The sequence below is a fragment of the Heptranchias perlo genome, chromosome 26 (genome assembly GCF_035084215.1).
Source record: "Heptranchias perlo isolate sHepPer1 chromosome 26, sHepPer1.hap1, whole genome shotgun sequence".
NCBI lineage: Eukaryota > Metazoa > Chordata > Chondrichthyes > Hexanchiformes > Hexanchidae > Heptranchias > Heptranchias perlo.
In genome coordinates this window covers 22,281,833-22,297,380 of record NC_090350.1, presented here as the reverse complement: position 1 = coordinate 22,297,380, position 15,548 = coordinate 22,281,833, and the positions used below count along the sequence as shown (strand labels likewise).

Genomic DNA, 15,548 nt, shown 5'->3' with positions numbered 1-15,548 from the left:
CCCACAGTAATTATGTTAATTATCTACGCTGATTAATAAAATATTTAGTACAAATAAATGTGGTTCACACATTTGATTAGCTCCTTCAAATCTGCAGAAGTGTGTTTCTGCAATAATGTTAATACAAATACATTTTCAGCCTTGAAATTTATAGTTCATTATGTTAAAAGCAAATCGATGAAGTAACGGAGAGAGTTGAAGAAGATTTTGGGGAGTCAGTTGATGTTGTGTATATAGACTTTCAGGTGTTCAATAAAGTGCCACATAATAGACTTGTTAGCAAAATCGAAGCCCATGGGATTAAATGGGCAGTGGCAGCGTGGATATGAAATTGCCTAGAGACAGAAAGCAGAGAGTAGTGGTGAACGGTTGTTTATCAGACTGGAGGGAATTGCGCAGTAGTGCCCCCAGAGGTCGGTATTAGGGTCACTGCTCTTTTTGATATATATTAATGACTAGGACTTAGGTATGGGAGACAAAATTTCAAAGTTTGCAGATAACTCAAGACTTGGAAATGTAGTTAACAGTGAGGAGGATAGTAGCAGACTTCAGGAGGACATACACAGATTGGTGAAATGGGCAGACGTATGCCAGATGAAATTTAATGCAGAGAAGTATGAAGTGATGCATTTTGGAAGGGAGAATGAGGAGAGGCAATATAAACTAAATGGAACAATTTTAAAGGGGGTGCAGGAACAGAGAGACCTGGAGGATCATATGCACAAATCTTTGAAGGTAGCAGGACAAATCGATAAGGCTATTAAAAAAGCATACAGGATTCTGGGCTTTATAAATAGAGGCCTAGAGTACAAAAGCAAGGAAGTAATGTTAAACCTTTATAAATTGCTGATTATATCTCGGCTAGAGTATTGTGTCAAATTCTGGGCACAACACTTTTGCATGGATGTCAAAGCCTTGGAGAGGGTGCAGAGAAGATTTACCAGAATGGTACCAGGTATGAGAGACTTCAATTGTGTGGAGAGACTAGAAAAGCTGGGGTTGTTCTCCTTTGAACAGAGAAGGTTAAAGGGAGATTTAATAGAAGTGTTTAAAATTATGAAGGATTTTGATAGAGCGAATAGAGAAAGATTATTTCCTCTTTTTGGGGAGTCAATGATGAAGGGTCATCAATTAAAAATTAAGAGACTGTGGGAAGAGGTTAGGAGAAATTTCTTGACAGAGTTGTTGGAGCATGGAATGCTTTGTCATAGGAAGTGATCGAGGCAGAGACCACGGCATTTTTGAGGGAAAACGGCATAAATATTCGAAGCAGAGCATGATGCAAGACTATAGGGAAAGTGCAGGGTACTAGAATTAGTTTTGGATTGCTCTAGCAAAGAAATGATGCACCAAATGACTTCTTTCTGTGCTGTAAACTTCAATGGCTGTATGATGCAATAAATCATTTCTACTTAAAATATATCCCCCCTTTGGTCAGGGATTTCATCATGGTTTAAGGTACAAGAATGCTGAGAAATGTGATGAGAGATGGAAAACAAACTGCCATTTCCAGGCTTCACAAATCACTCGTTTTATTCAACTCTGAGGATAAGATTATGTGTGTTTCACCAATGAACAGCAGGCTATTTAGGTGAGAATAGGTGTGGAAATTCTCCAGTTGCTGGTGATTTTAAATGAAACCCATGACTGTGCATTTTTCAAGAAAATGTGAGAAAATCTTCCAGCTGTTTCACTATATCAATTGCTCCACTAGCTAATATATTTAGACATTTCATATGAAACGCTCTTGTTTAATCTGCACTTACACTGAAAAGTCTATCTAGTTTTCACCACAAATACATTACCATGGTAAGTTATAAGATGGAAGCTTGAAGCCTTACATTTGCACTGATACCTTCACCTCCCTCTGGGACCTTAGGGAATGATTCATAAATGGAGGAAACATAAGTGAGCACTGACTTCTCATCGGGAGATGGAACATCAACATCTGAAAGAATAAGTTCATGTTAAATCAACTGAGAGCCACAACATCAGCAACTCATAATTGACTGGTCAATGCATCTAGTAGCTTACTTTAAAAAAAAATTACGAGTAAAAGTTGCTGTTCCATATGTGTGTGACATCACAAAACAGCTCTGTGCTTTACACACATTGGTAGATGATCACCATCTCAAATTCTATTTTTGTTTAGTCCTTCTCGGGATGTGGGTGTCGCTGGCAAGGCTAGCATTTATTGCCCATCCCTAGTTGCCCTGAGAAGGTGATGGTGGGAAGCCTTCTTGAACCGCGGTAGAGCTTCCTTTTGATACAACTGAATGGCTTGCTAGCCCACTTCAGAGCCACGTTGGTGTGGGACTGGAGTCACATGTGGGCCAGACCGGGTAAGGATGGCAGGTTTCCTTCCCCAAAGGGCACTAGTGAACCAGTTGGACTTTTCCGTCAATCCGATAGTTTCATGGTCGGTTTTACTGATGCCAGCTTTTTATTTCCAGATTTCTTTTTTAAACTGAATTCAAATTCTTATATTGCCATGGAGGGAATTGAACTCACGTTTTCCATTAGTCAAGGCCTCTCAATTACTACATTACCGTATCCTTGCTGGGGGGGGGGGGGAAAACTCAAGCATTCTCTTTGCTGCTGCAGTGGTGTAGTATAGCCTCAAAACTCGCAGGAATAGGTTTTGCAAGGGCTACCACTAAAATGATACAGCATTAGTGTATCAAAGATTACTGAAAATATTTAAATGCAATTGAGACCTTTTAGATTCAGAACATTTGACCCACCTTTAGCTCAGATGACAATAATAACCCAAATATAGCACAGATAGGAGACACACCTTTCTTGTACAATGTAATTTCTGTTACTATTTGCGGTGTACCTTCTGGATCCAATAGCCTTGTAACACCGAGTACTTCAGCAACTGCAAAGGCTTGTTCCAGATTTTCCTGATTGCTCTGAAGTGAAACCTTCTCCATGTCAATGAGGTCTGGTCTGCAAAACAAAGCATCCAATAGAATTCCAATACACTGAAATTAATTATATATAAAATATTAAGTTTTGCAATCACTTGTATTTTTGTTTTAAGATTTGTTGTATTTAAAAAAGTGACAATCAAGTCCAAAAGTTAAGTACCAGTTGCACCTGAAACATAAAAAATTTCTTCTGACATTAGAAATTTTCAAAGTGGTTTGTTAATTAACCTTGTCTTTTTTCCTTTGTTCCCTTAGTAAAAGTCAAAGCTTTATCTGGGCAATGGTGACAGTTTGGTTTGGTCTGTTTTTACATATTTAATGGCCCAGAATTTACTGTGAAAATCATGGTGAGGTTAACAACACTCAACATTATTTATGCGCAAATCGGACAGCAGCATCTGGCAAGCGCACATGTGCTTTAAATGCGAAAATCCAGAAGTTGCTGTCCAAGATGCGCTGTCCCTTCATCAGCTTCATGAAAATGGCATCTCGCCATCTGACTCACCATTCAAATGCATTGAATGGCGTGAAGTTCTTGTACTTACATGGTAGATACGGACTAAATTCACCACAAAAAGTTGGGGCTTGTCCATTCCAGTCTAAGCACCCTTTTAACGACATGATAAGCCTTAATTACTGCCAAACAACCTCTCTAGCATGTAAATAATTTTTAAAAAACTTTTTCCACGTCTCTTTTACCTCGCTCCCTTAATCCAATCTTTCTTTCCCTCTCTATATTTCGCTTTCTGTACCCGATTTGACCTTGAATTCACTATTTTAACTTACACTTCCTGGTTCAGACTCTGCACTGCTCATTAACGATTCTTCAATCTAATTGATTAAAGAGATACACAGTTGCTTGCCCTGTTCACACAGGTCTCAAATGCTCTATAGATGGTGCCGTGCCGTTTTGATTTCCAACTTACGGTAACTCCCAGCACAAAAGCTCATGGAGGGTATATGGGCAAGGGCAAGTCTAACGAATGGCAGGCACCGTTCGTTTGCCGCTCACAGTAAATTCTGGCCCAATATTTTTTTTCTTATGTGTAATCTGAGAGATCAAGATTACAAAATAGAAAGGGTAATGGATCTAAATTCATTAAGAGTGGGTCTAAATCCTCAAATTCAGTGTAAAGGGTACATCAAGCCAGAAAATAATTAATACAATATTTCCACTTTATTGAACAGGGGCATTGCAATCTTGGATCTACTTTAATGGCAGGTAAATGGAGTTGAGGTACAGATCAGCCACGATCTAATTGAATGGCGGAACAGACTCGAGGGGCTGAATGGCCTACTTCTGTTCCTATTTTTGTTTTAGAAGCCTCCATGTATCTCTTGACAATTCTATAAAGGAAAACTCAATAAAGTCTCCATAACTCTTACTATTCAAATTTAATCATAATAGTTCACCTGTACTTATGGATGATAGCATTAAATACTTTTCCATCACTCCAGCTGGAGGTGAAATTGGAGCATTTTAACCCAGGATAACCTTCTGTCAACTTCTGTGTCCAAAGTAGCAGTTTTTCTTTAGCTGACATGTCACCTGATTCTCCACTCACATAGATCTCTGAGATCTGCAAAGGAAGATACATACGGTGAAACATAGCTATACCAAATCATTTAATTTAAGACAAGCACCATATGCAATATGGACACAGTAAAAGTCTGGCACACAACTAATCTACATGGAGATATTCCCATCTTTAATAACCAACTAACACCAGTCCCCTCACTAAGTTAATCATTCTGATAAAACCAGCACTAAACACCAAAGATCATACTCGGTTGTTCCCACTGCAGTCTTCCTGGGAACAAAGTTGGTAAACGGAATTATTGTTGCTGTGTAAAATGTATATGTATACACACGCACACATCGCACACGTTTCCCCACTTACTCTCCCGAGTCACTAATCCATGCAGTCCTCTACCACAGATGTTGGTCTGTAATTACTCAGGTTAGTTCTGTGTCCCTTATTGAAAACGGGTGCTACACTGGCCACTCTCCAATTCCGCGGCACACATCCACTATCAATAGAACCCTGAAATATAATTTTTATGGACTCATATTTGAAGGCTGTCTGTTCAAGCCCAATTCCAGAAATTGGAGCACATAATCTAAACTGACACTTCGGTGCAATACTGAGGGACTGCCGCATGTTTAAAGTGCTGAGATGTTGGATGAGATGTTAACCCGAAGCCTTGTCTGCCCTCAGGGGCTGTAAAAGATCCCATGGTACTACTTGAACAGGAGCAGGAGAGTTCTCCTGGTGTCTAGGCCATTTATCCCATTGCTGTTTGTGGACTTCGCCGTGTTTGTCTACACTACAACAGTGACTACACTTCAAAAGTACTTCATTGGCTGTAAAGCACTTTGGAACACCCTGAGAATGTGAAAGGCACTATATATGGATGAAAGTTCTTTCCTATTATCAATTTCTACAGGATTCCAGGTTAATGCTAACCTGGAAACACTTCTGTTCAAACCTTGATAACGGTCAACACTAACGAAAGAAACACAACAACTCAAGTACCTATAATTGTATTATTGCAAAATTGCTATACTACAGCTACATTGAAAGTACCTAATGCATCAATGTAACTGACAGACCTTCAAAACTTGAGATCATTGGTCCGATTGTAACATTACCAACCAGAACTGCGGTAAAGGGCCATTTGTTAAGATAACAAACCACATTACTACATTGCCAATAGTTCGAAGTTAGATAAAAAGGAAAGCTGGAAATCCAAACTTAAAACAGAAAATTCTGCAAATGCACAATGGATTAGTCACCATTTGAAAGGAAAAGACAAGTTAATGTTTCAGGTGGGATTGTTCACCAGAACTGTGATGGCAGGAGAGGCCTTTTATTGAAATGACCAAAACAAAAAAGGGAGGGTCAAACAACAGCTAGCTGACCTCTATCTGTTCTCCATTCCATTCTTTGTTTTGGTCAGCATTCTCTCCCTAACCAGGTCAGTTCTGATGAACATTCGGACCTGAATTGCTCACCTAGGTTTCCATTTTAAAATTTAAATAGCTTTATGCACATTTATCATTAATAGAATGTTCACAATTCTACTGGTTTTAATTCAGTTCACAAATAGTACATCCAGCTCTAAAATATCTGAGACACTTTCTTCTCCAGCACAAAAGGAGGAAATTGTGGTATCTGAAAGGTGTGTTTATTTTGTCTGGTATTTGAACATGCACAGAATAACTGCATTTCTTACTGAGGAAAATTAGAAGATATTCAAATGTGATAAGTGTGTCTTGAACATTGCCTGAACACAAGCACTCAATCATACAAAGATACTAAAGAGGTTAATTTGAAGCATTTCAACCCAGCTGGTTAAGGTGCATCACATGCGACAACTTGCATTTGTATAGCACATTTAACGTAGTAAAATGACCCAAGGTGCTTTACAGGGGCATAATCAGACAAAAATTGACATCAAGCCAGAGAAGGAGACATTAGGACAGGTGACCAAAAGCTTGGTAAAAGAGGTAGGTTTTAAGAAGTGTCTTAAAGGAGGAGAGTTGGCAAGGCAGAGAGATTTAGGGAGGGAATTCCAGAGCTTAGAGCTGAAGGCACGACCGCCAATTGTGGGGCGAAGGAAGTTGGGGATGCACAAGAAGCCAGAATTGGAGTTACGCAGAATTCTCGGAAGGTTGTAGGAGATTACAGAGATAGGGAGGGGCAAGATAACATGCTAAAAAACAAATTCAATAATCTGCAGAATAATATGTGACAACTCTCTAATTACCAGCAATTGTATTCATGTTCTGTAAAACAAACTCCAAAGTATTGCCATTAACCCAAACCAAGCAGCAGCAATTCTGCGGTTGTGTCAATTTCAAATATAATGCATGAGGAGGTGATCTAGCAATCACCGCAACAATAAATCCATCTATAAGTTGCTGCGCAGTAGTCCTGATCTAACATAACAGTTTTATTTAAAAAGGTCAGATACAAGACTTCTTGCTGCTAAATTTATAAGCAGATGATAAAAATAGGTACATGCATTTGATTAGTTTGCCTTGAGGACAAAGGAGCCTCCATTTCTACTACAGGAGATTTTTTTTAAAATTACATCTGGGAAGATTTGTACTTATCCCGTAGGGTACTGAATTACTTTGTCCGCTTTGTAGGTTTTTGTGATACTCTACAAAAATAAATTTTGTTGGAAATTTGTTACCAGTGAATTTAAAAAAGTTGAATTAGATGAAAGCATTGGCCACTTTTCATTTCATTGGTTTCTCAATGCTAAAAATGTAAATGAGTTTTTTTTTGGAAGAGTCTTTAAAAAAGTGCCAATTTCCTAGAAGGTACAATAACACCTAATCCATTCAGTCATAACGTCAGGGTACAGACCAGTAAGTTCCTGATGACTGCTTATTTCACAGGAGCTGCTATATATAATCATTCCATTCAGTCAAAGTCATGAAAATTTGGTATTCAGTCACTACAATCCTCAACTACATCACAGTCCAAATAATTACATCCTTCAATTTAATTGTTTAGAATCCTTTAAATCAGTCTCAGCAAAATCTCTGGGATAGATTTAACCTATATTGTATTTTGCTTTGTGTTGTTATTGTGTGACCAAGGAACGGGCTATGTAGAACTGCACTGGTTGACAGTACGGTCAAAATTAGAAACATTAACAGACAAACGCCAAATATTCGATGATACAACAACAACAACAACAACAACAACTTGGATTTATATCGTACCTTTAATGTAGTAAAATGTCCCAAAGCACTTCACAGGAGCGTAATCAGACAAAAAAATTGATACCAAGCTAAAGGAAGAGACATTAGGACAGGTGACCAAAAGCTTGATCAAAAAGGTAGGTTTAACAAATGTCTTAAAGGAGGAGAGAGAGGCGGAGAGGAGGGGAGGTTTAGGGAGGGAATTCCAGAGTTTAGTTTTCAACTGTTTTGTATAAAATTATTTCTTTTTACTGCGTTCATCTGTGGACCCCTGCAACTGGCCATTTGCTGAAACACAAAGTGGAGAGGACCTGCAGGATGAGGGCCAGCAAAGGAATTACAAATATTTGGCCAAATCAAAAAAGTACACAATAAACTTGGTCTCAGGGCAAGGGATGCAATAAATACTGGAGCCGACTATCACTTGCTATGCCTGATGTAAACAGGGCAGTAACTACTTCAAAATGGGGTTGGCAGCCTCACTACTCCATTAACACTAATGATGCGGCCAGCTCCATTTTGAAAAGGACCTACCGCCGGGCACCCAAAGGCAGTAGGTCTCTTTCAATATGCAAATTGAGGTTCATTTTAGGTCTGAACCGGTCGGAGAGTGGGCCATGCACTTGTGATGGAACTGAAGAAGCCTAGCAAAGGCAACTTAGGAATTATTTTTGTAGGGCCCAGAGGAGCTGCCGACCTGGGATTCCCCCTGCCTTCCATAATCGCAACCCTCCCGCATTTAACTGTCGGCCGGGGTGGCCCGGTATTAGCCAGCCTCGATCTGATGAGCTGCAATGGGACGTCTGTTTGGCACACCGCAGCTCACTGCCCTGATGTAAATGAATTTTCCAAAATTCTCTGGACTCAGCAAAGGTCCCGGCAGATTGGAAAACTGCTAATGTAACACCCATATTTAAAAAGGGTAGTAGGCAGAAGGCTGGAAATTATAGACCAGTTAGCCTAACATCTGTGGTGGGTAAAATTTTGGAGTCTATTATTAAGGAGACAGTAGCGGAACATTTGGATAAACATAATTTAATAGGACAAAGTCAGCATGGCTTTATGAAGGGGAAGTCATGTCTGACAAATTTGCTTGAGTTCTTTGAGGACATAACGTACAGGGTGGATAAAGGGGAACCAGTGGACGTAGTGTATTTAGACTTCCAGAAGGCATTCGACAAGGTGCCACATAAAAGATTATTGCTCAAGATAAAGAATCACTGGATTGGGGGTAATATTCTGGCATGGGTGGAGGATTGGTTATCTAACAGGAAGCAGAGAGTTGGGATAAATGGTTCATTCTTGGACCGGCAACCAGTAGCCAGTGGTGTTCCGCAGGGGTCGGTGCTGGGTCCCCAACTCTTTACAATCTATATTAACCATTTGGAGGAGGGGACCGAGAGTAACATATCAAAGTTTGCAGATGATACAAAGATGGGAGGGAAAGTGGAAAGTGAGGAGGACATAAAAAACCTACAAGGGGATATAGACAGGCTGGGTGAGTGGGCGGAGATTTGGCAGATGCAATACAATATTGGAAAATGTGAGGTTATGCACTTTGGCAGGAAAAATCAGAGAGCAAGTTATTATCTTAATGGCGAGAAACTGGAAAGTACTGCAGTACAAAGGGATCTGGGGGTCCTGGTGCAAGAAAATCAAAAAGTTAGTATGCAGGTGCAGCAGGTGATCAAGAAGGCCAACGGAATGTTGGCTTTTATTGCTAGGGGGATGGAATATAAAAACAGGGAGGTATTGCTGCAGTTATATAAAGTATTGGTGAGACCGCACCTGGAATACTGCATACAGTTTTGGTGTCCATACTTAAGAAAAGACATACTTGCTCTCGAGGCAGTACAAAGAAGGTTCACTCGGTTAATCCCGGGGATGAGGGGGTGGACATATGAGGAGAGGTTGAGTAGATTGGGACTCTACTCATTGGAGTTCAGAAGAATGAGAGGCGATCTTATTGAAAAATATAAGATTGTGAAAGGGCTTGATTGGGTGGATGCGGTAAGGATGTTCCCAAGGATGGGTGAAACTAGAACTAGGGGGCATAATCTTAGAATAAGGGGCTGCTCTTTCAAAACTGAGATGAGGAGAAACTTCTTCACTCAGAGGGTGGTAGGTCTGTGGAATTTGCTGCCCTAGGAAGCTGTGGAAGCTACATCATTAAATAAATTTAAAACAGAAATAGACAGTTTTCTAGAAGTAAAGGGAATTAGGGGTTACGGGGAGCGGGCAGGAAATTGGACATGAATTTAGATTTGAGGTTAGGATCAGATCAACCATGATCTTATTGAATGGCGGAGCAGGCTCGAGGGGCCGATTGGCCTTCTCCTGCTCCTATTTCTTATGTTCTTATGTTTAAACTGGTGCCTCAAAATTGCAGCGGCTTCTTCGGCGCAGGTACAGGGAAATTGGCCAGCACACTTCGTCGGTTGGTCGCCCAAAGGTCACAATTGACTCCATTGGGTTTATTGCTACGAAGTGGTTAGTTTCCCTGTCATTTCAGTGCATCTGCTCCACTTGGCTCTTCAGCAAATAGCTAGATTCAAGGCCTCACAAAGGAGACCTTCAATAGAAATAGTTGAAAACAAATTAATTTTAAAATAAGAGCATGGAGATACCCTATAGGCAAGTACTAATTAGTCATATCTTATCTGTCTTCCTTTCAAGTAAATGAATGCTTTCCCAATAATGTTTACGACTTTCAGGAAATAGTTACCTACATGACATATAGGGGCACTGTATACAAGCTGCTTGCAGTAAAGCAAAGGCCTATCAAGGTTGAACATTTTAAAATACTGACATTTCAATGTTGTGCACAGCAGCATGCATAATAGAAACACTTTTTGGAGACTTTTTAAAGAATGATATGCTTCTCCACAATATTAAAGTAACCTTACACTAACCATTTCCTGGCCTAGAAGCGAGATCTGCTCTAAATTGTCATCTTCGCCTTCACTATTCGTCGATAATTCAAACTCATTTTCCAAAATGGACAAGTTGCTTTCATCAGGCATAGAGCAGAGCAGCTCAAAATCTCTGCTTGTTGTTCTTCCAGATTCACTATAATTTATCTCTGTAGATGGCAAAGTACTGCAGTAACCAGAAGAGTACAGAGTGTTGTTAGTCTGGAGCTCTGTATTTAAAGTGAAGTCACTCTGTAAAGGTGACAAATTAGCCTCCATTCTTAATAACTTTATTTCCTCTTCAAGAGCATCCATTCCTCTGTATAGTGGTGACTGACTGTTCTCCCCATATGTGTGTTCAGTATGTAGAGGTTTAAACAGCTTATCAAGTACACTGAAACTCATTGCATTGTTCCCCTCCCACTCGAGCTGCAGTCTCTCCACTGCCCTCTCTCTGGATGATATAGGACTTTCAACACCACCTATTATTTTATCGCAGTCTAAGGCAGCAGCCTCAGTGATATTCTCAATTCTTCCCCTGCTTATTGCTGTATTTCCTTTTACATGCTGAGTTTTGTTCTCTTCTCCAGACACTGGGAAGGGCATAGATTTCAAATCTCCTTTCACTTCAGCTTCTGAAGGCTTTACAGTTTGGTCACAGAGCTCTTCCCCTGATGAAATTTGATCAGGTAAATGTATTTCTTTCCCAAATTTCTCCACATGTTCACCGATTGGTTTGATTTCAGCTTCGACTGAAAGCACCTGCTGTGCACTTTCTCCTCGAGCTTCAGCATTTACATTTATTGATTTTTCTGGAGTGATCACAGTCCTAGTAATCAAATTTGATGAATTACTGAGATGCAGCGACTCTTGTAACACATCCGAAAGGTCTGTAGCATGTTCCTTGTTCCGTTTTTTGGGATCAGTGTCTGTCTCCATTGACAATTTTCCTATAGTTACATCCAAAGGGAAATGTAACTCATCCAAACCAGTGTCATCTTTTTTCTGCTGTGTCGCCAACTGAAATGATTTTTCAGGCAGGTTTTTCTCGGCATTCTCAACTCCTCCTGCAACATCTCTAGAATGTAAAGCAGCTTTCTTGTTTTTCCTTATGCGTTTAAATCTGATTTTTTTCTGTGGCGTGAGGGGAGATTTTCTCTGACCTGCTTCTGCAGTTTCTTGTTGCTCTCGAACGCATCCTAAAGAGTTTCCCATTGTGTCAATATTAAAATACAGGCAGCATCTATTGCACTGGCATTATTCCCTCACACAGCCGCATCTGAGCTCAACCGATCAGAAAAGTTCTACCTCTCCCCAGGAGAATCCAAACGGTGATTTAAAATTCTAACCAGCTGCAAGTCACTTGCAGCATATTGCTCAGCCAGCCATCTTAAGGAACTGTCTCAGTAACGTACAGTAATCCAATGCATGTCACAGCAGTTCAAACCACTTGACCTAAAACAAGCTGATCTTCGATTGGCTGACATTTTCTCTCGTTGCCAGGTCATAATGCTCATCCTCTCCTTACTATCCCCTACGTATAATTCAAGCACCTTCAGAAAGTGACACGGAAGAACATTAGTACATTTGGTTAAAAGGAAGTGCAACAATCTTGTAACAGCATTCCTTAACCATTAATCACATACGCTGTCAAATTTCCATGGCAGGATTTTAAACTGGTGCATTAACCTTTTGCGTACCAAATAGTCTTTGCTCCATGCACCACACAAACGTGTGTATTTCTGTCAGTTCCACACACATACATTTAATGCTGCTAAAACAAATCTCTCAAAATCACTAATATCTGTAAACAAACAAAAAATTCTCCCAAGCTGTAACAAACCACTCCCAGGCAACGGGTTAAGTCTGTGCATCACTCTTGCACCGTATTCATATGCTAACTCAATGATACCGCAGTCTCAGCAGCAAGAGCAGACGGCTGCATCATGTCAAAAAAAAAAGGTCATTGGCATGCTGCAGAATAAATGAGACTACATCAACCTCACGGGGTGCCAAGCGATAAATATTTACTCAACTCCATGATCATGACCAGAATTGCAAATACTGAATTTTTAAAAATTAATAATCACTGCATTGCTAGATGTACATTGTCCAGCATTAATGTTCAATACAAGCTGGAGTCAGATACCTCTGTGTGGCAGCTTTTCAATTCCAATTACCTCAAATTCTTTCAATGTAATTTTTGATTTAAAAAAATGAAATAGGTGGGAGATATGGCTGTAGTGTTTATTTGGAGGTGATTTAAAAATTTTAAAATTCTATTTAACTAATTCAAGTTTATAATATTCAACTTAAGAAAATTAAAGTTGTATCTATTGTTATATCAATAAAATGTAGGATTAGATAGTTACAAACAAAATAATTTAAATTCAGTTACATTCCCACATTAACGGCTTTTTGCTATGCAGTTCAAACAATACATGAAGGTTATTCCGTATTGATTGCTTGAACATTGATTTTCCTTCATAGTTTCTAAAATAATTGTTTTCTAAAATTATTGCATAAATTTCCAGTTCTGAATATTGTAAAACAACTACATTCTGTGACAATAACCCTTATCGATAAATTTAAACAAAGAAAAACAGTAAAAATAAATTGGTGTACACTAACAGTATATCTTAACTGTTTAAAGTAGAAAGGCACTCTATAATAAAGAAATATGCTTCTGCTTCTATCATGATGTAAAAATTAGATGTTTAATGTTGCGTGCAATTAAAAATTGATGTTATTTCCCTGACCTCACTGGGCAAGTTTGACAGTTCCCAAGTCGGGCTATTATCTGGTTACAGAAAAAGGCCTCATCACTACCAAAACCTGAGAAGCACGGCAAAAATTTTCAGCTTTAGCAGAACACTACTAAGCTCTAATACAAGATACAAGTATGGAGTGGAATTGCAATTATATTTGATGGGAGTTATTTTAAATATTTAGATACATTTAAAGTACTATTCTAAACCTTCTACAGAATATCTTCATTTTTGGCATAGCATAACCCTCAAGTTTAATGGCTTCATCAGCTTCTGCAATCAAACAGTCGGATAAAGGGAAATGAGACTAAGGGCCCATTGCGTCTGTCCTCGTGCCACATTCTCCCAAGGAAACTGGGTCAGGCTGTACAAAGTGGGAATATCTGTGACTCCTTCAAGTTGCTACAATTTGAAAGTGACTGGCCTGGAGGAGTTGTGGTTATGTGAAACCTTCCTCTGTTCCTCCTCCCTCCACTGCTGAATTTCTTTTTATCAAACGAATATTACCTTAGCAATTCTACTACAAATATTTAGGTAAAATACCTCCTGCAGCAAGAGATCTTTGGGGACAACCCTATGCATATATGACAATATATGACATATGATCCAATTGTTTTACTGATAAAAGAGCATAGTTCAGAAGTACTTTTGTCGTGCTGTTTTAACTTGCTTTGTCTAAACAAGATACATGATACAGGTGATCATGACACCAACAGGTGGGGGGACGAAGCAATGGGGCACAGGTAGAGAGTGGGACAAGACTGACAGAGACATGGCATAACAATGATCAGTGGTTGAAGGATGTAATAGGGTTCAGGAGAGAACCAACACAAGGAGGCAAGGGAGAAACTCTCTTCTTTCCCACCCCCCCCCCCCCCACTCCACATCATCGCCGTCTCGTCCCCTGTCTCTGCTGCATCTTTCTTCCCCTCTACTATCTTCATTCCTCTTCTCTGCACTGCACTCTCTCACCTTTGTCCCTATCACCCTCACTGAGATTTTAAAAAACTCCAAAAAGCACCAAAATGGGAGGTGGTTTGTGGGGGTTGGCTGCACAAACAGGGATAAGAGGGATTGGTTAAAGGACAGAAAACAGAGAGTAGGGATAAACGGGTCATTCTTAGATTGGCAGGCTGTAACTAGTAGGGTGCTGCAAGAATTGGTGCTTGGGCCTCAGCTATTTACAATCTATATTAATGACTTATGTGAAGGGATCGAGTGTAATGTATCCAAATTTGCTGACAATACAAAGCTAGGTGGGAAAGTAAGCCTGAGGAGGACACAAAGAGTCTGCAAAGGGATCTAGACTGGTTAAGTGAGTGGGCAAGAAGGTGGCAGATGGAGTATAATGTGGGGAAATGTGAGGTTATTCACTTGGTAGGAAGAATAGGAAAACAGAATATTTTTTAAAATGGTGAGAAACTATTAAATGTTGGTGTCGAGAGAGACCTGGGTGTCCTTGTAAAAGAAACACAAAAAGTTAGTATGCAGGTACAGCAAGCAATTAGGAAGGCAAATGGCATGTTGGCCCTTATTACAAAGGGGTGGAGTACAAGAGTAAAGAAGTCTTACTACAATTGTATAGGTCTTTGGTGAGACCTCACCTGGAGTACTGCGTACAGTTTTGGTCTCCTTATCTAAGGAAGGATATACTTGCCTTGGAGGCAGTGCAATGAAGGTTCACTAGATTAATTCCTGGGTTGAGAGGGTTGTCCTGTGAAGAGAGGTTGAGTAGAATGGGCCTATACTCTCGAGTTCAGAAGAATGAGAGGTGATCTCATTGAAACATATAAGACTATGAGGGGGCTTGACCTGGTAGATGCTGAGAGATTGTTTTCCCTGGCTACAGAGACTAGAACTAGAGGGCATAATCGCAGGATATGGGGTCGGCAATTCAAGACTGAGATGGATAGATTTTTGGACTCTAGGGGAATCAAGGGATATGGGGATCAGGCGGGAAAGTGGAGTTGAGGTCGAAGATCAGCCATGATCTTATTGAATGGCGGAGCAGGCTTGAGGGGCCGTATGGCGTAGTCCAGCTCCTATTTCTTATATTCTTAAGAAGCTAGATGGTGGGAGGTGAGCAGCATTATGGGGAATGGGAGGCAATGGGGCTGAAAATTAAGATGGTAGTGCAGCGTTGCATAAAACCACAGCATCAAATCTCTTCTGGGAGGACTGAAAGCGAAGTATGATGGTAAGTATAGAAACCTTA

The 15,548-nt window shown here is 39.9% G+C and overlaps 1 protein-coding gene across 16 annotated transcripts in view; it reads right to left on the bottom strand.

Moving 5' to 3' along the window:
- The window catches only part of macf1a (microtubule actin crosslinking factor 1a), a 523,722-nt gene that overhangs the window by 228,513 nt on the left and 279,661 nt on the right, over positions 1–15,548 (bottom strand). For all 16 annotated transcript variants that reach the window (XM_068006497.1, XM_068006495.1, XM_068006501.1 and 13 more), the window contains 3 exons: positions 4,347–4,513; positions 2,840–2,952; positions 1,842–1,948 (listed from right to left, as the gene is read on the bottom strand). In XM_068006497.1, coding sequence (XP_067862598.1) covers positions 1,842–1,948; positions 2,840–2,952; positions 4,347–4,513 — 387 coding nt within the window. The remainder of the gene's footprint in view (positions 1–1,841; positions 1,949–2,839; positions 2,953–4,346; positions 4,514–15,548) is intronic.